Below are 26,076 nucleotides of genomic sequence, written 5' to 3'. Positions count from 1 at the left end.
GTATGAGCTCCTGACAGGGGAAAGCAGGGAGGTTGGTCAGGATCAGCACGAAAACATGTGGTAGTGGGGTTGGTCAGGTCACCAGCTTGAGTCACTGGTGTGGGCACAGCAGGTGGGAAACAGCAGCCCAGGGACACCCAGGGCTGGCCCTTTCCCTCCTGGTGAGTAAAGCCTCATAAAGGCTCCACAGGTGCTGTGCCACAGAGCAGACCTCAGCCTGACAGCTCATTGATTCCTACCTGTCCTTCATTAGCTCCTGAGCTGGGCTACAACTACTGTGTCTTCCAAGTGGTCAGCAGGCCCCTTGCTCCTCCAGATGACCCTCTACTCTAAGACCGAGATTGACTTTTTTAGTTCATACTCAGGAGCTCTGTTTACCCAAACCATGATTTCACATGTTCAGACATGGGAAGCAGAGGGCTTTATCAAGGATTTAATCTACTCGTGGCAATTCTGGAACATCATATCACACATCTATGGTTTCTTGTATCTCCATAAAATTATTTACTTATTATGTCTTTTATTAATGCACAATGGATGTGCATTAGTGAATCAACTACAGCAGAATTACATTGCTTTCCTGTCTGCTTTTGCTTTATAAATCAATAAATCTGTGACAGTAATGTGTTTTAAATACACAGAAATGCTGGATTTTTATTCTTATAGTGAGTTGTCCAAATATTTGCTCACTAGCCTCAGAATACTTATATTCTCTAAGCCAAAAAAGAATTGTATCACTTTTTTCTTATGCACTTTATATATGAACTTAGCTTTACCTCTTCATTCCCCTCTATTACGTTTGCTATTTTTCACAGACCAGTACACAGGTCCATATATTTATCTAATAGGTTTTAAAATTTTCTGCAGCCCCATATTATTGGGTCCCTAGCCAATTTACTTTATTCAATACTATGATCTACTCAAGTGGAAATGGGAAGTTTATGCAATATTCTCTCTAGACTTCTCTGAATGTGTTATTCTCTAAGCCACGATGGCTGGGGATCACCTTTAGTTTAGAAGCTGTTCAGTCTTGCAACACTTGCACAAGGAGCACTGGAAACACAAGGAGCACTGGAAACCCACTGGAAACTGTGACTGTGCAAGGCAAAGAATTGAAGATTCTGGGAACACGAGATCACTGAAGGACTCTGTATACATGTTATCAGACAGAGAGGGGAAAAAAAGAATTAAAATGTTTGGGGGAATGCTTCACTGAGGATCCCATGTAGCACTGGAAAATTCCCTGAACTGGTGATGGCAAGTAGAATATTTCAAAACCCACCCTCTACCACACCACGATGGGATGCACCATTGAGAAAACTTGTTCCAGTTTTGCCTGGTTCCTCTGAAGCCTTCAGGTCTGGTCAGGTCCTCAGTGAGGCTTCAAATAGAAAGTGTGAAACTTTTAGCTCCTCATAAGCCTCCTTCCAGTTTTATACTGAGCATAGCTTACTGAGAACAGAAAAAACATATACATCTATTTCACATACTCATTTATAGTTGGGTCAACCTAAAGAGAGCTTACAAGCTGGTCCAGAGCATGGTTTAAATCTAATTGCATGTATCTCAACTGAGACACCTTTATCAGCCTACTGTCAGATTCCATATTATCACTGTGTTGCTACCATAGCCCTGCTCAATATCTGAAAGGACTGTATGATGTGGTAGGCTGCAGCAGAGAGAACAAGGCTCATCAACACTGACAGTCTACTCCAGTCTTTTATTCCTGTCCCACTGTGTGTCCATCACTCTGGTTTTTAGTTCTACATAGCCACTTTTTTTCTGTGACAAATATTCTTGCTCCCTGCCCTTACTTGATTAATCTTTTCACCAGCTGTACTTCTGTTTGCAGAGTATGCGTTGCTATGCATTCATTTCACCACCTCCACACCTCAGAGCATTGGCAACAATCACTTCCATTCTTTATAAGAAAATGCTGTTAACTCACTGCATCCAAAGTAAGAAAATGAAATGTCAGTATTATGAATTGTGACTATACAATGATTTTGGGCCAAGAGTCTGTGAACTGTACTAGGCAAAGGAGAGGCAGCACCACATGGGAAGGCACATAAGAATAGACAACACTTGGCTTGACAGAGTTGTGGTTCCCTCTGTTTGCTCCATAGTTTGTGGGACTGCAATTACCAGCAACAAATTAATATACTTGCCCAACACGCGCTGGCACAAAATGGGGAGAAGAGTGGGCGGCAGAGCAGCAAGACATTTGTGTGGTTAAATAACAAGTAACTAAGGCTCTAGTAAGTGCTCAAGAGAACATGCTGTAGATTCTGGGTTTTGAAAGAATGACAACACGGCCATTTGTTATGTGTAGACAATTTCCTGCCTTTGTATCAGCTTTCAGAAGGACAGTGCCCACCCAAGGCCTTGCTAGGCTGTACCAAGGCCCCGGAAAGGTGTTCACAATCTTCCAGGCTGCATTGCCAGGGTTGAGCACCATATTTTTTCCTGTCAGTCATTTAATTAAGACTTGTCTATTGGATGTGGCAGGTGCAGCTTGCAGTGTCACTGCCCAACATCTGTATGTTCCTATTCTGCTAATTCCCAGAAATGGAAATGTACAATAGCCTTAAGGAGAGTTTCTTTCTGTCTTTACTTTTACTTGAAACTAGTTGAACAATTTACAGATAGGGTTTTTTGTTCCTTTGATTAGGTGTTATTTGCTCCTTTATATTTATGTCAAAGAGGGCACTGTTATAAAAAGCTCCAAGGACAGCCGGCACGATTTTCCCAACTCTAAGTTTCTCCCTACAGTTTTTCTTCAAAGAGTGAATAATACACTATTCAATGCATTGAAAATGCATTTTGCTAAAGGAAACACTGCTTGGAGCAGCTTTGAAATGGTATCCAAAGCAGCCCAGAGCACTGAGCGATCTGTGAGATGGGCACTGTGAGTGCCCTACTATTGCCATGTCCTGGCAAGTAATTTTGACATTCATGGGAGTTATTCCCACAAAGATTTGAATCTCCTGTGCTGGGTGTTTTGGGTCTCAGCAGGATACATCTTCAAAATTGATTTGATTGCCTAATACATCGCTTCCGAATTGGCAAAGAGTCCTTACGCAGAATCACTTTGTTCTCTGATGTTAGGACTCCTTCAGACAGTGTGTGCTTGTCTCTTCTGGTTCCTCCCCAGCTTGCTTTTCATCTCGAGCCTCTGCTTCCCGGCCCAACAGCCATGCAGGCAGGTGCTGCTCACTTCCAATTCCTGCGTGCATCCTCATTTCAGCTCCATGACAAAGGTCCCTCTGCCCATGCTTTTTGTTTCCTCAGAGCCTGGTCTTTCCACAACAGCACAGTATTCAGCTCTGATTAACCTTCAGTTCAGATTACTCCATGCTTTATTTCCATATTCTAGTTTATCACTGACACTGGCAAAGTAAAGGCATTGGCAAGAAAACTCAGTAAAGGTTCGTACTGAAAATGAAATGGTCATTCATTTATTATGTATTTTTTGGCAACAGTCTTTTTTTCTAATAGTCATTTGTGCCGGCCAGAGGAAGTGCTCGGACAGGCTGCCAACACGGGTGAGCTCCCAAGATGTTCCAGTAAGTCTTGTGCAGCGAGTACATCCTTTGACGTCTCAGCTCCAGGAGTTCTGGGATCATTTAAGAATCTGATTTTATCATTCATCATTTGAGACTCTGATTTTATCTTTCCCTGGAGTAAGTCGTGAGCTCCCATGACTATGGAAAACAACTCTGGGTGATAACTGAGCTAGACCACGCATAGGGCTGCACGGAAGCGCCTCTCCGAACCCGTACCAGGACCTGGGGACTCGGAGGGGACTGTCCGGTGGCTGGAGCCCCGGCAGCGCGACCCGCAGGCAGCGGCCGAGCCCCCGGGGGCGGCGGGGCGGGCGCGGCTCCGGGCGCTGCCGCAGCAGCGCAGCCGCCGCCGGCCGCGGACTACAGCTCCCGGCGTGCCGAGCGGAGCCCGCCCGCCCCGGCACTGCCCGGCTGGGCTGGGCTGGGCTGGGCCGGGCCGGGCCGGGCGCCGGCGCCCGCGGGAGCCCCGGGTCCCTGGGAGCAGCGCGGGCGGGGGCGCGGCCGGCGGCGGAGGCGGGCGGGAGGTAGGTGTGTGTGTCCGTGTGTCCGTGTGTCCGTGTGTGTGCGCGTGCGGGGGCCGGCGCCGCGCCGGGCAGGTGAGAGCCCCGCGGGGAGGAGGAGCAGGGGGAGGAGGAGGAGCAGCAGCAGCAGGCGGCGTGCTCCTGCCTGCCGGGGATGCGTGTGTGCCTGTGCGTGTCTGCGCGCCGCTCACCTCGGTACCGCTCGGGTCACTCGGTGGCGGGCGGGTCCAGCTACTGCCGGCGCCGGCGGGGATCGCGTTTCCCAGCGCGGCCGGTTCTCGCTGAGGTCCCGAGAGGAGCGTGAGTGAGCAGCGGCCGTGAGCGATCACGTATGTGCTGTAGGGGCACATGTGTTTCCTACGCATGCAACACATTTGTCGGGCTGCAGGCTTCGCCCCGTGACACCGGGCGGCCTCGAGGGGGATGGGGCCCAGGCGAATGGGGTAATAACGAATTAATTGCAGATGAGAAGTAATATCCGTCTTTGAGTCATCAGTCTTTGAGGCATAATTTCATTCCAAAAGCTCTTAGATGAATCGTAGATCTTATATAGAAAGCACTAGCTTTTCCCGTAGGATTATCAGATTTCCACCGGAGAATACAGATCCTGGATTACTGAGCTACATGGGATTTGCGTGTTTCTTTCTAATTAGTCTGTGAATCTGAGTGTAAAATTCTTTATTTGGAAGGGGGGGAGGGGAGTTGTATGCTTCTAAAAGAACAGACATATCTTTTCTCTGACGTTTTACACAGTTTTTCTGGTTATCCTGTGCTCTGTAGGCACTTACTGCCTTAATTGGGTAGTGGTGTCAAAGGTTGATTAGATTCCCTAATGGATTTTGGATCTGCAAGAGGATTGCAGTTTTAAATGCGTGGCTAAAACAATCGTGTTTGCCATCTCCCCTCAAACAGTTGAGAAGAGGGCTGATATATTACATTGGTGTTATCTTCCCTTTGGTTTGGTTAATGTATCATCGTGAGGTTGTCGGGTTCGGTTTTGTTGTTGTTGTTTTTTTCCCCCTCCGCTATTTCATTTGCAGACCAAAAAGAAATGAATGTCAGAGAGGATTTGTTTAATCATTTAACAGCTGACACAAGCCATGTCCCTAACAAAACGTTGGTGAAAAAGTAGAAGATTTCTGGGATACAGCAGCACCAGTACTGTGAAGCCGCTTCTGCAGGTCAGGAGCAGCATTTGCTGGAGGATGCCGTAGCCCAGGAGGTGAGGCTCGTGGGGACGAGGTCGATGGCTTGCATGGAGCTTCTCTACCTGGCTGAGGAGAGCAGACAGGTGTCTCTGGGCACCGCTACCGCCTGGAGCCTGCCCTCCCATCCCTACGAGCAGCAGCAGCATGAGGGGGGTGAGGTGGACTCCAGAGCAGCCACTGCTGTGGCAGCCCTGCACTGTGAACGGCATTGCAAGCCCTTGCAGACGGGCCCTGTGGCTGAGCCCTCCCTGGCACCCCAGCCCTCATCCCTGGGCACCTCGCCTCAGGAGCACCCTGCACCCTCCAGCACCTCCCAGCCCTGCCAGCCAGCCGAGTGCTTGCCCAGGGAAGAGGACGGAGGGAAGAAGAAAGCCTGCTGCTGTGCCCAGGAACTCGAGACGTCGTTCACCTATGTGGATGAAAATGTAAATCTGGAGCATGCAAGAAGTCCCCCCACTCCTACAGGTGGCCAGGATGCCTCTCTGCAGCAGCACTCCTGCAGGGAGCTGCCACCTGAATGGGTGCACGATTCTCCTTCCTTGGTCTCAGAGGAGGATGATGCTGCCTCGGAGGCAGCAGCTGGGAAATCCGTTGACTATGGGTTCATTAGTGCCATTTTGTTCCTGGTTAGTGGCATTTTGCTGGTGATAATTTCCTATGTGGTACCCAGAGATGTGACTGTGGATCCCAACACCGTGGCTGCCCGGGAGATGGAGAGGCTGGAGAACGAGAGCGCAAGGATCGGTGCTCACTTGGACCGCTGTGTTATCGCTGGGCTGTGTCTCTTAACCCTGGGGGGCGTGGTGCTCTCCAGCCTGCTGATGATGTCCATGTGGAAAGGGGAGCTCTACCGGAGGAGCAGGTTTGCATCCTCCAAGGAGTCTGCAAAGCTGTATGGATCTTTCAATTTTAGAATGAAGTCTGGAGCAAATGATAATATGCTCGAGCTGTCGTTAGTTGAGGAAGATGTGCTTGCCATAGATAATTAGTGTGGTCATGATTTTTAAGGCAGCATTTCTACAGGAAAATATGTTTCATTAAAGAAAGCAGATGCAGCTAAAGATAGCTGGTGATGCAGTTTATTTGTCTGACAAGAATGGTGTTATCTTAAGCTCTATAATCAAATGTTTGCAATATATGAGTACTTGTTGTAAAAGGGAAATGTGCCAGACGAAATGCAAATGATACAAAATAATGAAAACCACTGAATAAAAAGAGATTTGTGATAAGTAGGTTCCTCAGATACTTGTTTATCCTAATATAAAACATTCCACTGGTGTCTTGCCTATATAATTTTCTTATTACTCCCATGTAGAACGAGAATGACCTTGACACTTTAGAAGCTGTTAATTTTTGAAGCCTGCAGGATTAGTAACAGGCTACTTGATAGAATGTTAAGAAGCAGGACCAGTAATCAAATAGCAGGGCTAATATTTCATTAAGAGATGCTTTTTTATTCTTTAATTTTAAGCATATCCCTTTTCTTCAATTGAGTGACAGCTGCGGGAAGAAAGAACACCACTTGGTCGTGACTGGCCACAAACCTCCCATATTTTCAAACAATTGTACAATTAGTGATGATTATTTAAAATATAAAATAAGAGGCAAAGGGCAGGAAACCATATGGCCCATGGTATTGGTAGGAGACAAAAGGCTCTTTCAGCTTGAGGTCAGTGGCTCCATTTCAGTTCAGATTAGCAATGATTGATAGTCATTAACTTCTGATAGCTATAGTGACCCATATAAAAGAAGTTTAGTTCTTGGTGGACAGATGTCTTTGTATGACGACTGCTATTACATCAATAAACAGACCTCTTGTTGGAATCTCAAAAGACCCAAAGACTGAAAAAGCATGGGGATGCTGAGACTGGACATTTCACCTTCAGTACAGATGCCAGAAGAAATTCAAGCTCAGCTGCAGGGTTTTGCTTATACTGGGCATGTCTGCATCCTATTAGTCCTTTTTGAAACTTCAGTTTTATATCACTAGGCTGTCAACCTTCTCATAACCAGGAAGGTCAGGAAGGATCTCTCTGAGACTCATTCAATAAAACCCAATTTATTTGTAAAAAATAAATCATCAGGAAATACAGAGGTTAAGTATCAGGCAGTTTACTGGCTGACATGAGACTCACTTAACACAGGGGATGATGAAGGGTACATGTTGCTATTAATCTCAGTTCTGTGGCACTGTAGCCAAAAACCTGTACCACTGATGGTATTTGCTTTATTATCAGTCAGTTTCTGTGGAACATTGACATGTTCTTGCTGTGCTGGGAAAACCAGCAAAGATTGTTCAGTACACCGCTGTCAGTTCTTACTGAGCAATGGTTAATACATACACATATATATATATATATATATGTCTTATTAATGTGTAGATGTATATTATGTGTGTATGTGTCCCTGGCAAAGCCAAACGTGGGTGAAGAGCTCTGTCTGTGCAGTCTCTGACTGCAGTCTTAAAAGAAAAATGTGCTTCACTATGACAGCCCTCTCAGTTGTGAGTTAACTCTCAAATATCAGGAATATGAATTATTTTTAAAATGATACTTTTTTTCCCACTGTGACACACAGGAGAAGAGTTCTCATGGGAAGGAGTGAGGAGATCTCCTTTATATTCCCTTTACCCAGTAATAAGTGGCAGCACAAAGTTCAGAATAACAAGTGAGTGGCAGAAACATGGGCTCCTCACAGAGAGACTGAACACTATTTTGCCACTTGGTTCTTCATTCCCCTTCTCTGCTGTTCTTGTCAGGAGACAAGTGCAGCACCCAAGTCTGACTCAGCTAGTTCCATCCCTTGTGCTTGCTGGCTGCAGGTGCTGGCATGGGTGCCTGTGATCAAGGGCCCAGGAGCTGCCCTGCTCCAGATTCATGCCTTTGGTCAGTAAATATCATACTGTGGTACCCAGACTTTAAAGCTGGCCCCAGAAAAGAGAGCCTGCTTCACATGTTCTCTGCTCCAACTGCAGCTTTAGGTCAGTGTTACTGCGTCATTAAATGAGCTGCCTTATTAGAGGGTGCTGCTGCCCAGTAGATCATGATACACAGCGTGTTCACAGGCAGTAATTCAGCAATGACCAGCATCTCCACAGTCGTCTTTGAAGAGCTTACATCCTTCTGGCTGTGTTGTCAGGGATTCTGGATTGAATCTCTAGGGTAAATGTCTTCTTACATCTGGAAGCTACCTTCAGCCTGCTGTGATAAGTACAAGCGAGGAAGGAACTAGCCTGAGAATCTGGATGCAGAGCAGGAAGGTTCCTCCTTTTCTGTCCTTGGCCTGCTGGTGGGGTATGTGGGCACTGCCCACAGAGCTTGGCACATTGCTCAGTGTGGGGGGGCGGAAACAGTGCTTTCACCCTGCCCTGAGGATGGGAAGGGGCTGACCGTGGCCTCCACAGGTCCAGGGAAAGCCATGCCAAGGAGAGGGCAAATGGTGCTGAGCTGGGGTCAGCAAGATGGTGCAGGGCGGGAGGTGGATGTCTCAGGGGATGAAAACCCTTTCACCTGCCTGGGTCCCGTGTTCTCACTTACATGACAGAAGCTCTAAAACTGCAGCTGGTGGTTTTGAGAGCTATTATTTTTATTTTTTAATTATACATATGCATGAAATTGGAGTACATTCCATTATTGCAGAAAGATGACAGCTTAAGCTGTACGGATCACGGATTTCTTGTAGAAACCATGACATGCCTTAATGCTGATTATTAGCACTAGAAAAAGGAACGCTCCCCTGACTGTCAGTATGTTATTGTCAAGTGAGAAGTTTTCTGACACTTTGTAAAACGCCTGTCACAGATCATGAACCTGCAATACTTTAATGAACCCTGAAATTTTCCCTGAGCATTTTAAGGAAACATTAGTCAACCTAATAATCTAAATATACACTGCAGAAGTGTGAGGAGTAATAAAATTTAAACAGCAGGACTAACAGAGTTTCTTTATTTTGGTGTGTGTGCTATGAAAGAGGTGAAGGAAGGCCTTCAAAGTGCAGGAATTTAGCAGATAAAAATGCTCAGGATGTTTCTCTGATCACCTTTACAAATTGCAGCATGGTGTGAGTTAACAGTGCAGTATAAAACCTCTGGACTCTCAGGTTCTCGTGCTGTGAAACCAAACGCAGACAGAAACCAAAGCACTTGCTGTCTGGTGGCTGATGGTGGAAATGAATGTATAAGCCCACTGGCTGGTGGACAGGGCTTCCCACCATTAACCTCGCACGAGACGTTGACAAAGGGCGAGGCCAAGGGACATTGATTGCCCCCTGATGCACCCTCACAATTTGACTTCTGCTTGATACTGAAATGCTTTAAGGGTACAAATGTGAGAAGAATCGTTGGTGGTTTTTTCATTGCCTGGGCTAAAATTGTCACTTGAATCATTGGAGAGCTTTCTCTTTTTTTGAGGAACTAAATTTTGGCATATACAAAGTGGGTTTTAGGTGCCCTCTAAACATACCAGGATTCTGAGTATGGATTTCTGAGTACCCTGGAAACACAACAGGATTTTTGCCCTTAGTCAGTTTATTTCTGACCAACCCCAGCTGCCCAATGTGACACTTTCCCATTTTCTACCTCATGACACGTCTGCTGGCTGGGCCCAGCCCTGGCCTCTGCCTTCCCACTGGAGGTGTCCATGCTTCCCTAAACTGCAGGAATGGAGGCTTCCCCGCATCGAGGCGACAGCTGCCAGTGTCTGGCTCCCTGCTGCTCAAACAGCTCCCTGGTGACCCATGCTCCCACTTCCTTTTTCTCAGTCAGATGCTGTGGCTGAGGCTGGACATTGGGAGCTGCATGGCACCTGCTGGGAATGCCATTGGAATGGAGGCTGTCACCACATGGTCCCAGCCCCCCACGCTGGAGGTGCCCAGCGTGGCTCCCACCAGCCTCGCCTGCTCCTGCCAGCCCGAAGCCAGCCCCATGACAGAAATGCCTAAGACTCTCCTAGGAAGCTACACTGGGTTGTTGTTGGGTTTTTATGTGTTTACAATTTTTTAGTCTTTGTAATTCTTTTAAAAATCTGTCTGCAATGAGTATAAAGTTTACTGACTAAGAAACCAATTGGTTTAATCTTGTAAAACTCTGACCCACTACAGGGCGAAACATCACAGTCCATCGTGAGCTGTTCAATAGTGCGTTTGATGCCTTACTACAATCACAGCTGCATTCTGTACAGAGTCAAAAATAAAAGTCTATGAAGCTGAGCACTGTCGTTGTGGGCCTCTTTGCTCCTTGCTGATTCCAGTGATCAGCTCTTGCTCTTCGTGCCATGGGTGCAGTCCCTAGTCCTCAGTGGCCTCAGTAGGCAGCAGGGCCACCTGGCAGAGGTGGTGCTAGATTGAGCTGTGCTGGCACACCAAGCCTGTCCCCAGCTCACCCCTCCCTGGTGTTGCTGCTGCTGGTCCTTCCCAGACCAGAAGTGCCAAGCAATGCAGAGTTTCAAACCCTGCTGCACTTGTGTCCCACTCAACTCCATACAACCAGAACAAAAAAGAGAAAAGGTGGGTGGGAGCAGCCAGGGCTGTGTGAGCAGGCAGCTGGGGAGGTGCTGTGTGAGGACGTGGGTGTTGAGCCCCTGCTCACCATCACCACATACATGACCACCTCAGGATCACATCCTCACCTTGGCCCGGCTTGGCCGTGGCCAGGGCAGGAGGGCAGAGAGTGCCAGGCCCAGCACCAGCCATGGTGATGATGGGTGGGCATGCGGTTCCAAGAAAGCACTGGAGGTGATGGGTGATGCAGGGAGATGCAGGAGCTATGTTCCTGCAGGTCTGTGGGCTGAGCATTGCCACCTCAGTGTCAGCTTCACCTCCCCCTCCAGAAGAGCTGTGCCAGAGTGGGCAGCAATGGGAGGGTTCCGGTGCAGGGCCAGCAGCAACTGGCACCAGCAGCTAAGCAGGACCTCCAGGGAGCCTCACAGTTTTCTCCTGGCTTTTTTTGTTTCTCTCAGATCTCTGGTGTAGGTCAGTTATCACTTTAACCACCTTTGACAACCTGTACTCCCTCCCAGACGTGATTCAAAGGTATGCCACACAGGTTATGCCTCGTAAGGTCACTTTTCATTCTGGTCTGACAGAATCAGACCTTTCCCTGCCACTGTCGTGTGAATCACCATGTGGGTGGAGCGCCGTGGTGGGTGTGGGTCCAGGCTGGAGCAGGGGCAGTCTGCTCATACTACCTGTTACCACAGAGCAGAGTACAACAGTGCCCCAATTCGCAATTCAGGTTTTAGGCTGTTCTGGCTACAGCAGTAATAAATGTGTCCCAGAAGTGGCCAAATTGGCTGCAGTGACTGCTCTGATGCCAAATGCAGACTATGGTGTGCAACTGATAGCAAGAGGTTAAGAGAGTAGATGTATTTATAGATATGACAATCCATCGGCTTAAAGGACTGGGAGGCTTTTTAACTGAAAGCAAACACAAATTCATTTTTACTGTTTTTACATGTTTCTTCTTAATCTTACCATTTTAAATTTTGACAGATTCAGTGTCATCTGTTGTATTCACAGGGGCTTTTGTTCCCCGTGTTTATGAGTCCTGGCAAGGTCAAGAGTCCTATAGACTGCAGGGAGGTGAGACTTCTCTGATTTTCCTATCAGTTTAAATTAAATTGTGGATGTTATAAATCTGCATAAAACCAAACAAAACAAGAACCTCTTATTTGAAATGAACCTGCTTAATATTTGTTTGTGTAAATGTAAATGCAGTGCCCATGGTAGAAACTGAGCCGAATAATGCATGTTTTAATTAGATTTTCAATAAAAATTCGTTAAAATATTTCTGCACACTTGCTGTATTAAGAACTTGTAAAGAGTTCTCTGCTTATTTATGTGTAGATTTGCCCACTGTTACATGTGGTAAAAAATACTGAGCTATTGCCATTAATTGAGCTGCACCTCACAGGCATTTGGCCATTGTTCTGAATGAGAGCTTTCCAACCTCGCACGTGTGGTTTTTGTTCATCTGCACCGAGTGTGTAACCCACAGACCACTGAAAGTTCTTCCATTTGGATCAAGAAATGAGATGCTGAGCAGCATGAAACATAATGTTCTCAAAAGGTCTCCTGCACACAGATACCAAAGCTCTGTACAGAACATACAGTGTTCCCATTTTGCAGATGAAGTGAGACACCTCTTGTGCCCAGAGAGCCACCTGGACAGCTGGAGAACCAAGGCTTCTTAAGTCCCAGTCCAGCACTGCAGAAAAGGCTGAATTTGTACAGAACCACTAGAATAAATTAATCTGAAAAGGATCGCAATTTTTTTTTCCTGGAGAATGACATTTACATTTAATTTAAAGTGCAAAATAATTTAAAAAAAAATCTAGGAAAGCCAACCCAAACTAAATTTACTAATATTTGGAGGTATTTGGTTAAGGTTTTGCACATTTTTGTCATTTGTATTTGGGTTTTTTAAGGCATAAAAATATCAATAGGCTTCTGTTGAAAAAATAAAACAGATATCTGTATATCAGCACAAATGGCTTCTCTTTTCCAATGATTGTTTCTGTTTTGACAGATGGGTATGCAGGGAAATTTAGCTATTGTTGAATAAAACATATCCAGAAGCAAAATTGATTAAGTCCCTTTTGTAGGGTAAAAAAATCAATTCTTCCCATTAGAAGGATCTAAAAGATGTTGATCAGCTAGAAATGTAAATAAAGTTCTTTAATCACTATTCTCCAACTGCAGTGTATCTATCTACATGAGATTGTCTTGTCTCTTTATAGCTTGAAATAAATTTGGTTGAACTCTAACATGAAGCAGCTTTTGACAAACTAGTGAGAGTAACTGTGCTTGAATGAAAATAATATCAAGTAGCTATCCTGACATTTTGGTATTGCTTTGCTTAAGGATTAGCTGTTCATGAAATGAATGTATATGTGATAACAATATATCCAGGCTGGGCACAAAAATACATTCACTGAAAGGCAGAGCAGTAGAAAGTATGTGACTGTTTTCAGTTTCTATATATTCTGATTTCATGTAATAAAGACAGCACTTTCAAGATCTCTTGATTAGTAATTGTTGAGGGCTATTAAAGGTCACAGAGGGCTATTAACAGAAGGATGCCAAGTCTCTAGCTCTGTAAGTCCCTAAGCTTCTGATTGCTAAGAGCTGAGAGAATATGCTGGTGTGTGCTTGCCCTACCCTTGGTTTTAGATAAAGCTGTAACTGCTGCAGGCTACTGAGCAGTTACATTCTATCTGAGCCTATTTGGTGACAGATGGACCTTTGATTTGATCCAGACTGACCCTGTGTTCTCAAAACTTTATGCTTTGCCTATAAGGACAATACCAAGTAGTTATTCGCCACTGTGGCTTCCTAAAGAAGGAATCAATAGATCAGAGTCTTACCTTTCTTTTTCCATCCTTACAGGAATCGTAACCATGGCTGGAAGAGCTCTTGAGAGGTCATTTTCCAGTCTTCTGGAACTTTCACCCTCCATCAGTCCTCAAAGATGATTGCTCATGGCTGTGAAATTGCTGCTCAATTCTCTGAGCACTCTGGGGTGAATTTTATAAGGCTCACATGATTTGCAGATACATTATGTATCTATGCAGCCTCTTCTTCTGCTCTCTACCAGCCTAAGTTCTAACGTTCTGAAGTCTATGGACAGTCTGAATACTTCTAGATCTTTTTAATAAGGTAAAGAAAGGTTGAAACACTTCAGCCTTCTCAATGTCGTTTTCAATTGTGCTCCTGTCTCACTCTCCACCAATCAGAAAACCTGTTTTTTCTTTGTCTTTTTTCTTCTTTCTAGTATAAATATATAAATAAATATAGAGCACTTCCTCATGTCCTTTTTTTTCTCTTCTATGAGGATCTCCCCCACAAAAGAAAAGAAAATTATTATTTATATATTCTAATTTCCCCAGTGGGGAAATTTCTTAAATTTTAGGTCACTGTTATGATTAACCAAATCCATGTTTACAATTGTTATTTTTCTTTCACATTTTCACATTTCCTTAATTTTGGTTAAGAATTTGCTAAATTTCCTGAATGTCTTTTTCCTTTAAACTTCTGCTATGTGGGAGCATACTAACTAGTGCTTTGAATTTACTGGAGTTTCTTGTTCCTTGGGACCACTTCCCTGAAAGCAGAAGTATTCTGCTGTAACAGCCCTACATTGTGGGGATTTTTTTGTATAGGTTGAGCTCGGTGAACAGCCTGGTGATTGCGTTTCCCACTCCTGACCACCTCCATTCGTTCCCCACTCAGCCTTTCTTCAGTGTGGGCAGCAATGGTCCAGGGTACAGATTTTGTGTCAGTCTTGCTGTTTGAGCTAAGCCATGTTGCTAAGGAAAATATTACAGGCTTGTCTATGGGTTCAAATTACAATGCATGGCTATTGAGATGGGAAATGTCTTCACTTTAAGTTCACAGGATATTGAAACCAGTCTTAGCAAAGAGGCGAGTTAGAAGCAAAAATCAATACTGGACAATGCTGAAATGCCTGCGTTCAGCTGCTGTTTTAAGTGGCTTGTACAGACCTTTCAAATCATGTTGCCAACAAATGAAGGAAATACAGCTTTTAAAAAGTCAGAGAATTATTAATAGTGTGCTTGACCTCCAGCTCTGCACAGTCTACAAAAAAAGCATCATTTGTCATATGCTGCTGCCTTGCCTAATTCTGCAGCCCCTGTTGGGAAGCAGTTGCGCATAGGAGAAGTGCATTCAGAGAGTCAGGGTCAAAGCTTTAGATCCATGATGGACTGTGGGAGGGAAGGAGAGCAGAAACAGTTCATGGTCAACCCCTGAACAAAAAGGGAGGGGTGCAGGAACCCAGCACCTCATACATCATTCACACACTAATGGTATTTCTTGTCCTGGTGTGTTTGAGAAGAACATTAACTGTGCTGAGGTTACACTTGCAGCTTTCCAGCAGAGATAGAGAAGTATGGAGAGAAGCAAATGTCAGATGTCTTCAGGAGAAAATGAATGCTGTAGCCACTACCCTGGCATCTGAGGAGTGACTGGGGACCCAGCACCTCCAATTGTGCTCCCCAGCAGGCTAATCTGTTGCACAGCATTTGTAGCACAAAGAAGCAGTCTGAGCCTTTATTAACTTTAACTACTGTCTGAATAACCTAAAGTGATAATCCATCTCTCTTACTGCTGTTATTAAGTCAGTTTTGGACAATGCCTTATCATCTGCAGAAAAAATGAAGAGGAGATACAATGCAGACAGCAAGTTTCTAGGTAAAATGAGTCTGTCTGAGAAGGGGAGAAAAATGTTGCACACTGGGCTGAACAAATCTTTGCATTGATTCCAGGAACCAGAGTCTTTCTAGGAGCACCACAAATGCATGTCTTTATTTAGTGGTTGGATTCAAAGAGCTGTCAATCTTCCTCTATCCAGATAACTCCCATTTGTGTTCAGGTCTGGGGTGCAGGTCTGGGGTGCTTTAGGGTCATACATTATTTCTGCTTGTGCTGTTCTTGCTTTTCACTTTGATGCCAGCTCTGCAGTTCTTCATCAGCCTCACGAAGCCACGTGTGCAAACAGAACCACTCCAACCCCACTGCCTTGGTGGCAGCAGGCAGTGTCCCGCTGACACATGGCACTGCTGCAGCTCCAAGAGTGCACATGTGAGCCTTGGAAATGGAGTTCTCATAGAGAGTCTTAAATAATCATTTAAATATCCATCAAGATCTCATTTATACGTTGTCATCTGAGAGCCCAAATCTCATCTGTCTGTGGGCATGCTGGTGTGAGTGCTCTGTGGCTCAGCAAAGAGCTAGTTCCTCCTCTTTGGCTGTCCTGCATATTATCTGATTCTGTGTCCAGTGCATAGGAATAAAAGCCAATTCTTTTCTATCTCCCCTTCAATTCAGATGGGATTAAGCTTACCTTTCAGCTGGGTGGCTGAGGTAGCCTGAGATAAAATTTGAGGCCAGTAATAAGTTACTGCTCCTGCACAGAACAAAATGAAAGAAGTTGTGACTTGGAGAGATAAACAGCTCCTGGGGATGCTCCACAGCACAGCAGTAATACCTCAAGTCTGTGGTTTAAAATCAAAGTCTTAACTACAGTAAACAGAGCAGGTTTTAGTGGCTTTTTTTTTCAAGGTGAAGGCTAGAATGCAGGCCATGGAGGACTAACACGGAAAATTTGTACACTATTTAAGAATCCTTCACTGAAACTTCACCCCACATCCCATTAAAAGTTCCAGGATACACAACAATAAGCTTATATAAACAACTACAGTCATTTATTTACACACAGGATAAACCAATGCATTTCAAGTAAGGAGATCTGTATCCAAACACCACAGGAGGTGAATTTGTCACACAAATACTATCTTTCTTTACTTTGAGCTCTTGTGGGAACCCCAAGTTAATCCCTGTGTCCACACATGATCACATGATGTTTACTGTCATTTATATAGGACAATGTTTGGTTTATTTCGTGTTTGAGATAAGGTATTTTACCTCAGAGTTACCTGTGCATCTTACCATTTCACCTCAGTGAACAGAAGGCGGGAAAAATAAGAAAAGTATTTTTAATTTATTTTTTTTTGTCAGGCAAAGTATGTGGAACTAAAGAGAAGAAAATGGAAGGGAGGTGAAGGTCTTGTCAGCAAGCAGGTAGGAATATGGATTTCATAATGTTAATAGCTACAGTCAATAATTATTGTGGAAATAGATTTCACAATTCATATTGAATTGATTGTAGTCCAGTTGATTGATGCTGTTGTAAAACAGGAGGCTAATCAAGACTGGGAATAAAAAAAACCAACAACATCCAAAGGCAAGCCCTTGCAGATTAGTCATTCTTTATACTAGTAAGCCAATTTATCAACAGTAATAAAAAGTCCTGATCTTGTAAGCAACAACTCATTTTCATAAAATATGTCCTCTAGTTACATCCAGTGTTTTCAAAGGTTTCTATCTCTTGTCTATTTTAATAGAAGGGATAGTCAGATGCCACGAGTTTTTTATACTACACTGTATAAGACCAGTTAGGTTTCTAGTGTCTTTTTAAAAATTAATTGCTTTGGACAGACCTTAAATTCTCTCTCACATCATTCTGTCGTCTTTCAGAATAAAAGTTGATTGTGCATTTAATTTGAGAACACTCTACATTCTTCAAGTTTCCCTAGGGGCACTAATCACCTGAAAACCTTAGGTAGTGTCTTCATGAACCGCTGAACAAATCCAGCCGTCTTCTGATTTACCAAAAGGCGATCTTGTTTTTTCTCCATTTTTTTCTCTTTCACTCCCCCGCAACCTCTCCCAGCCTTGCAGTCCCTCTCTGCCTTGTGCACCAGCCCCCTTATAAACCAATGGTAGGCCCAGCAGAAGATTATTTGATGATTATTAGCATAATTTTTATCACTTATTTCCATTTTCATATGACTCATTTGCTTTACTTTACAATATATTTCCCTTTCTCAGCTTGTTTCAGAACTAGTTTCAGAACCAGTTAAAGGCTCATGAGCACCTTGGAGAGAAACTAAGATGCTCCTGGGAATTTGCTCCTCGGGGCATACCTGTGTGCGTGGGGACAGACGGACCCTGGCTTGAGCTGGGCAGGCTTTTGAGCTGGCTGGACACAGCCAGCTCTGGTCCCAAGTAGCACAGAGCTGCTGTAGGAGGGCACAGTGCCTGAGCAATATGCTGTGCCTCTCAGTGGAAGTGTCTCCTACATGCTTCATCCAGGTCTGGACAAAGGTAGCTTGAGTGGAGTGCAATTGCCTCTGTATCCTCATGTCCTTAATCATCATGGCAGTTGTCCTCACCGCTCTGCCAGCTCTGCTTGGATCCTCACCCCTCTCCCTGTTCAGCATCTCCTCTCCTGTTAAATTTATCTCTCTTGAATTACTCACAGTCTCTTTGCTGTCATAAGCTGCATGCAAATGCTGGGTTTATTGTTCAAGATAATGCATTTCTGCTATCTCAATGAAATAGGTGTATTCCATTTGGTTTATTAGCTAATTAAACTAATCGCTAGAGAACCTTCAGAATGTCTTCTGTTCTTCTGCAGTGAAGCTAATTTATCTTTAAAGTGCTGGAAGTAGGAAAATGGTCTATATGCCCTGCAGAAAAGTTTGAGGTTCATATGTTTTTATCCAAAGTGTTTCAAAATAATAATCTAAAAGTCAGATTTGGATATTCAGGAAACTTTGGCACTGAATGATCTGCAGCAAAAGAAACATATGGGAAGTACAGGCACAGTCTGATCTTATGTGTCAAGCTGACAGATAAATAATTTGACAAAACAGAGATTGCTTAGAAGTTAAAAATTAAGTTTTTTTGGTCAGAAAAGCGTCCCAATGACTATTTGTTTCCTTTGAGCTGATCACTGGATGGCACTCAGTGTGTCAGTATGCTTTCAGAATTTCATAAAAAGTGCTGGTAGAGAAGAAGCCCTTTCACAGAATTGTGGTAGAGGCTGGTGGACACCTCTGGAGCTCATCTGGTCCAGCCCCTGCTCAAGCAAAGTCAGCGAGAGCAGATTGCCTGTAGTTCATCCAGTTGACTTTGGAATACCTCCATTAAAGGTGGCTCCAGAGCCTCTCTCTGAAGCATTTTGCAGTGTTTGACCACCTGCAAAGCAAAGAAAAGGGGTTTTTTTCTGATCATTATCAGAATTTTCTGTATTTCAGATTTCATTGCCTCTTGCCCTGTCAGTGCCAAGGAGTCTCTGGCTTTGTCTTTTTTCCCCCAGCCCCACATCAGGTTTTTATACACATAGATAAGATCTCCTCAAGCCTTCTGTTCTCCAGGCTGAGCAGTTGACTGGTAAAACCAGAGCACTGAACTTTAAATCCACCACATACGGAGGAGCACAGACCTTCCAGCAATTACAGCTTGTAGCACCTTCTGGCTAGGTTTAGAGATCTCTGCCTCTAGCTAGATGAAAAGGAAAACACTGTTTCAAGACAGATGTCTCCTAAAGAAAAAAAGATATTTATCCTTTACCCAATCCACACTACAAGATGCTCTACTTTAGTAGGAGTTTCAGGGTTTTGCCTCCTCCCAACAAAAACAGAATATTTAGCTTAGCTTGTGTCAGTTTGAAATTAAAATATATGAAATGAGAAGCTGGAGCCTTTTGCAGAAGAATGTGAAAATGAAATTTTATTATTTTGGGAATTTCTCCCTGTCTGTAGTTCATATAAAACTATCGAACTGCAATCTTTGACAATTTTACTTCTCATCACAACACTAATAAGCATCCCCATCTCAGTTCTATGGCTATCTGGTGCATTTTGATTGCCTCATTTTTGTGTGGGTTTGATTCATAAGCACCAGAAATAAAATGTGGACACTGGGCATTTTAACATCTTTTTCAGCTGAAGATAGCAACTTCTAAATTAACAGAGTCAGATATCTGAGGCATCTATCAGTTCTGCTTCCCATCAGCAAACGCATTTCATTATTTTGACACTTATTTAGGTCATAAGTGATGTCATCCACTTTCTTATTTACTTTTTACAGTACAAGAGGTGACTACATGTTAAAATCTCTCTCTCCTCTGCAATTTATTTTCTTTCTTCCTTTTTGCCAGAGGAGATGTTCAGACCCTTTCATGTTAATATGCGTTTTCTTGTCTTATGTTTAAAAAAAAATCAGTAAATAATAATAAAAAATATCCTCCAACTAGATTGTTAGCATGAGTTAAAAATGCAAACAGCTTGTAATAACTACAGCATGTGGAGAGGTTTATTCTCTGGCCCTGAATCAATGGGAGCTTTGCTAACAGCTGTGGCCCACAGTCTGCAAAATTTTCCAAAAGGAAGAATTATTTTTTCCATAGCTGAGAAAACAGATACAGCACTAATGAAATTTGAGGTTACAAGTGCAATTGATCTCACTGATATGGAGACCCAACTTGTGCTTTCTTAGTAGGACAGCATCTCCACTTCGTGGGAGCACTTTGTGTTTCCTGCCCCTCCAGCACAGCCCCGAGGGATGTGCTGTGCTTACCCCTCTGAACACCAGCATGGAACAAGTGCTGCTTCCAGCAGATTTATGTCTCATTCTTTGTTAATTGAGGCTTTTCCAAAGATGTGGTTGCTCTTTCTGCTTTTTTGTATTGTCTGGTGTCTAATAAGGTGTGAGCTGTCACTATGCTGTTCTCTCAGCTGGAGAACTTAAAAGGTCCCTGTCTCCTATTCAGTTGCTAATGTTCACTGGATGTAGCAATATATACGGCATTTATCTCTCCCCCCCCTCCCCCCCCCCCAACCCGCTCCATCCTGGAAAAATTTGATTGGCTAGACTGGTCAATAGGATCAAAACATATGGAAGGAAAGTTGCTAAGAGAAATGTACATTTGAACATATATAGAGAGAGCAACTGAAGGAGCCTCATCTCCCTGTATGGGAGGGGCCTTCTGAAAAGTCACTATCTATCCCTAGAACAAACCAGGTTAGGAATTTTTTAAATGTTTTTCTGCTTTGGTTATATTCACAGTTCTAATGATATTTTAGTAACAATTCTTGGTTATGAGTGTAATTGTAATATAAAAGAACTTAATTTTTATGTTCATTTCCCATTCTGATAGGATATTTGATTTATTAGTAAAACTTGTACAGAGAGAAAGTCTATTCTCCTATAGTAATTACTCATGAAAATTATATCAGTGCAGGCAGGAAGAAAGTACAGATTAAACAAGGTCTAAAACAAAGCACTTTGAAGACCAAGTTTCTTACAGTAGTCACTCCAGGAAATTTATAGGCACTTTAATTAATGCCTTTTGCCTCTAAGTTCTTTTCCAGTATAATTAATTGTATACACCCATGTACAAAGATGCAGAGAGGATGCCTCTATTATCCTGTAGAGAACTAGGAAAGCAGGGTATACTGTTAACTGCTATTCAACAGAAAATGATACACTGGCCTTTGACAAGCAAAGGACAAAAGGAGGGTTATGACCTGGCATTTTCAAGCAGCACCAGTAAAGCAAAACCTTATCAGCAGCGCTCTCTCAACTCAAGCCCTTTGTCATGGCAGAGTGAAGACTTTTCCTCTGCATTGTTAAACCACAGGTAGACATACACAAACATCCAGGTTGTCTTTGCCCAGGTCTATCAATACTTACTGCAGACCAGAAATTGATAGTAGAGGGTTACTGGATTTAGCAGATAAATTTACTGCCTGACTGGCACTGGTAATTAAGCAAGTTGGAGTAAGTACCAAGTGAATACTTTACCAAGGCTTTTGCATCCCTGGAAGTTTTGAAATTAAGATGGGTGTTTTTTCTAAAATAATAGCATTAACAACTATAATAATTCTTATAATTATAATAGATGGCCTGTGAGCCGTATAATACAGGAGATCAGAGAGGTAATTACAGTCTCTTGTGACCTTAGATGCAGTAATTGATAGTAATTACTCTTCTTTGAAGCCTTAGCATGCTTTATTGGCCTGTATCAGAGCCATGGGGTCATCTCATGCAGGTCATGTACCATAACCACTTTGCTTCAATTCTCAACACATACTGTTTTCCTTCCCTTTCTATCCCTGACTCACAGAGCAAGGCTGTGGAAGGAGCAGTGTGTGCATCTTAGCTCCTGTGCACCAGCCAAATGAGCTACTGGGCACAAGGAGTGGAGCGAGGTCTTCCCTCTGCAGGAAGAAGTACAACATGCATCTCCTTGTTCTCCAGAGGAAAAGGGGTGGAGAGGATGTTTCCCAAGAAGCTGCCTGTGGATAACAGTGTCCCTAAGTTAACTTGGAGCCAGGACTCTGATGTATCACACTTACTTGGACTGATGGCTAATGAGGCAAATCAGCCCTACATGAATAAAATGTCTGTCAGGCGAAACAGAGCTGCGTACATTCCCTCTGAAATGTCCGTGTGTGCCAAGAAAGGCAATCTGCTGGCACCGAGCACGCACAGAGGGGCCGTACAAAAGGCCAATTCTTTGCATCAGCAGGGCAGGAGAAATGCCATGTCCCATAAAACAAATTGCTACTGTTCAAACCCCTGAGAACAGGCAGAAGCAGAGGCTGCTATTGAGTGCTCCGACTATCTTGCACTCTTTCAGGTTAAATGATTGTTGCAGAAAAGGCTGCCTCAGTATTTCTGTAAAGCAGCACCATGGAACATCACTTTAGTAGAAACAGGTAGTCTACTTATTTATTTATATCAGAACCTTTTTTACTTATATCAGAAAGGCTCTTCATTGTTAGATTTTGTTTTCTTCGAGTGGGTGATCTGATTTTTACAAGGTCGAGTGGCATTTGACTCCTAGCATTCAATCTATTAGGAATGGACAGGAGGGAATTAGCCTAATGTCAGCTCAGAAAAAAATGCTTTTAATACAGACATCTTTGTCTACAGAAACAGGACTGCCTCTGTTGCAGTGTCATATTAGTTATTTCTTAACTTCTTGGGAAATGCAGAACTTGAACTGATAGGTGTCTTTCATTTTATTAAGCATAGCTAATATATAACATTACTTACTTATTTTTTGTCATTTCACTTCAGTGATTAGCAATTTCTGCACCTCTTGAGGTAATGCAATAGAAATGAGAGCCACAGGCAGCAGAGAACTCCTTCCAACCTCCCTAATTCTTCTGCACAAGCATTAGCTTGCAAACACCAAACACAAACTGGATGTTTTCTCCCTGTGCCTAGTGTGAAATGCAGAAAGGATTAACAGAAGCTCCTTGGATTAATCTCTTACTTGACAAAGAGATGATACAGTTTCAAACCTAGAGTTCAAACCTATGCTGCATTCTTCCAAGCAAGTGCAGAGAGGCAGAGACTTATGCTGAGCATCTCACAACTTTTTATATGAGTCTTGTCCTGCTACAGCCCCTCTTTCCCATGCTGCAAGTGCATCTACACCTAAGCTGACACCCACAGCACAGCCCACCTTACCTGCTTCAAGTAACAGTGATTTCTCAGCACAGGATCATGAATAGACATGAAAAGTGGCCTCTGAGATGCCTTTCTCTGAGCAGTAGGCTGGTTCCCACCCTTGTGCATGAGTGTATTTGATGAATTTCCTTGGAGAAATGAAAAGTTGGAAGATACTGTAGTATCTTCCTGTATCTCCTGTAGTATCAGGAGTAGCCTGAGAGACAAATTAGGAGCTGGGGATGGAAATTAGTGTAAAGGAATTCTCAGTAGACTGCTAGTGAGTCACGAGTTGCAGATGTCTCTTAGATGAGGAACAGTCCTGCAAGGCAATTACCAGCAGCCTCAGCACTTAAGGCATATGATATTAGATAAAAAGGGAACTGTTTTTCACAGGCAGGAGGGAGAAACATAATCAAATTCTTTATTTGCACTCAAGTGCATCTAATGCTATACAACATCTATTTGTCCAGGGAATTAGTTTTACTTATTTACAATACCATACTAGCCAATTACACGACAAAGCCCTTATAACCCTGCTATACTGTTTGTGAGGTGCAAGTAGAGAGAGAACCACAGAGAGCTGTAAGATAAACACTGCCAAAAGGAAAACAAAAATGTAAACTCTTACTAAAAGAAAATACCTGTGTGATGGAAGGAGGTGATGGTGGTGAGTGGGGAGTTAGATGTCAGAGCATCTTCTATTAATTTTAATCAATTTAACTTGTCTAACTCATACTGGATTTTTGGCGTTTGGCTTTTTTACTGTCACTAATTAATTATAATCCAGTCTCAGCACAATCACTGTAACAGAACTGACCAAAAAACCATGCCAATAAAGTGTTAATGGACATGAAAAAATTGTATCTCGTAGCTACATTCATTGCTCTTGCCTTTAGATAAAGTTAGGAAGTAGTCAGGGACATTATGAACTGCAAAGTCTTGCACTTTGAACATTGAGAATGAAGCAAAATAGTGTTCTTGAAGTGCTACAAAAGGAAATCACCTAATTATGTACTAAGAAAACAGTTATCCTGGCAATGTGAAGGACAAAAATTTAAAAAAAAAAAAAAAAGGAAGAAAAAAGCAGGTAGTAACACGTAAAAAAGAATACCCCGTGTGATCAGTGTAATTCTCCCAACATTTTAGTTTTCCTCATAGCTTATATTAAGCCACAGAATTCAGTTCCTAATTTATGTGATGCACACATGTGCCCACACATTTTTGAAAGCTGTTCTTCAGCTTTTACAAATCACTTCTTGCTTTAATAATAAAATAAATGTATTAGACTTTCCACTGACCTCCTCAAAAATGGGATGAATCTCTTCAATATTTTTACTGATGTTAGGTCCAGTCCATTTTTAGTGCTATTCTCAGATGTCTCACAAACCTTCTGTTAGAGAGGGTTTCCTGGTCTTTCCTATCATCCAAACGAAAATAATTAATTAGATCAACTACTTTCATCAACACAGGCAAGCAGTATCCTGTGTTTGAATCACATGAATAGATATCACACAAGAATTTATGGCCATGCCTTCAGGTTTTGCTTTGGATTTATTCTCCTCTGAGACATGTTTCACTTCAGGAACTCAATGTCTTTCTTCTGTCCCTTCACCACTGCTGCTGTGAGAGAAAACAGCTCAATATTTGAAGCCATCCTTTGCTAGAATTCATGATTACATGGTCTCTAAGTATTTGCACTACTGTAGAATGTCTCATCCTAAAGTCAATTCCCAATTTCTTCTGAGAAGTTAATGAAGAACATTTCAGAACCAAAGTTATGTCTGTGTTGCTTCCTTCGTCTTGCACTTTTATCTGACGTCTTTCCTCCTTACTTTTACCTGTGATTGATAGATCAGATAGAGGTATTCAGAGTGGATGCCTGGGTTATATAGGATATATGACATCATAATGGAGTTACAGAATTTGTGTTAGCAGGGACCTCTTAGAGGTTATTTTGGCCAAGATCTTCCTGAAAGGTTTGCTGACTTCAAAGTTAGATTAGGCTGCTCGGGATCATGTCCAGCTGAATTCTGAAGATCGACATTCCCAGCTGCTTCCAGTGTTTGACTGCTGGACCACATATGAAGAATATTTTTCCTTACATGTATAACCATATGTTTATATATGTTATATATGTTTCAAGTTGTGAGAGCTACCTCTGTCCCTTTGTCTGCCTCCCTTCTGATCACCCGATTAGGTAGGTGCAGACAACTATTGGGAGCCCTTCTTTACCACAGAGCAGCTCCCTGGATCTAGAAGCCAAAGCATTTTCAAAAGCAGCTGTGAGACATCCAGCTCACGTCTCTTCTGAGCTTGGCAGGACCTGCTGCATTTCACAGGCAAAAGAAGGGGCAGAAAAGTGATCCGTATCATCTTGCCCACTCTGATGGGCACCATGTCCCACCTCTACAGAAAAGCAGTGTTAATATTATATCACTTAGAAATAATTTCTAATGCTGAATGTAAGAGTCTAGCTGTTCAGTGGTGGAACTCAAAACATACCAAGAGCATTAACATGGCTGTCAGGCTGCTTTCCTTTTTGTCTCGAATCCTACTAAAACACAGGAGCAACAACCTTATCTCAAGAAAAATGATTTATTGTAATATTCAGAAGGTCCTGTCCTATACCACCACCTCTAATATCTCGTTTCTTGAGTGTTTAATACTGACTGAAGCTTGTGAGCCTTCTCTTCTCCCTACTGTGAACATTAGTTCTGGAACATCATAATTTCCACACCACCCAACTGTTCTTAAAAAAAACCCCAGTATTTGTCTGCAGCTCTGCTCTTGTACTTTCTTTGCATTATTTTTCATTTTGATGTGCTTTAATTGCCACAAACCAAACAGGAAACAGCTCAGGCATTGACATCATATTAGAAACTACCAGCCAAACATATATTTCTCCAGGAAGATTTTTTGAATAATTTTATTCAACAATGAGGTTTTAACATTTTA

At 43.1% G+C, this 26,076-nt stretch overlaps 1 protein-coding gene across 6 annotated transcripts in view; it reads left to right on the top strand.

Annotated features, from left to right (window-relative positions):
- The first annotated feature begins 4,042 nt into the window (after positions 1 to 4,042).
- Positions 4,043 to 26,076, top strand: part of TMEM74 (transmembrane protein 74) — a 34,956-nt gene continuing 12,922 nt past the window's right edge. For 2 of the 6 annotated variants that reach the window (XM_048286525.1, XM_048286523.1), the window contains exons 1-2: positions 4,131 to 11,871; positions 13,678 to 13,947. In XM_048286525.1, the coding sequence (XP_048142482.1) occupies positions 5,334 to 6,284 (951 nt within the window). In that variant the 5' untranslated portion in view covers positions 4,131 to 5,333 and the 3' untranslated portion in view covers positions 6,285 to 11,871; positions 13,678 to 13,947. Of the gene's footprint in view, positions 4,091 to 4,130; positions 11,872 to 13,677; positions 13,948 to 16,827; positions 16,891 to 26,076 lie in introns of those variants that run through there. The other 4 variants (XM_048286528.1, XM_048286526.1, XM_048286527.1 and 1 more) reach the window with 4 other exon arrangements.

This window comes from Corvus hawaiiensis, chromosome 26, assembly GCF_020740725.1.
Source record: "Corvus hawaiiensis isolate bCorHaw1 chromosome 26, bCorHaw1.pri.cur, whole genome shotgun sequence".
Taxonomy (NCBI): domain Eukaryota; kingdom Metazoa; phylum Chordata; class Aves; order Passeriformes; family Corvidae; genus Corvus; species Corvus hawaiiensis.
The sequence above is the reverse complement of the archived record's forward strand: the minus strand, read 5'-3'. Positions and strand labels throughout refer to the sequence as shown.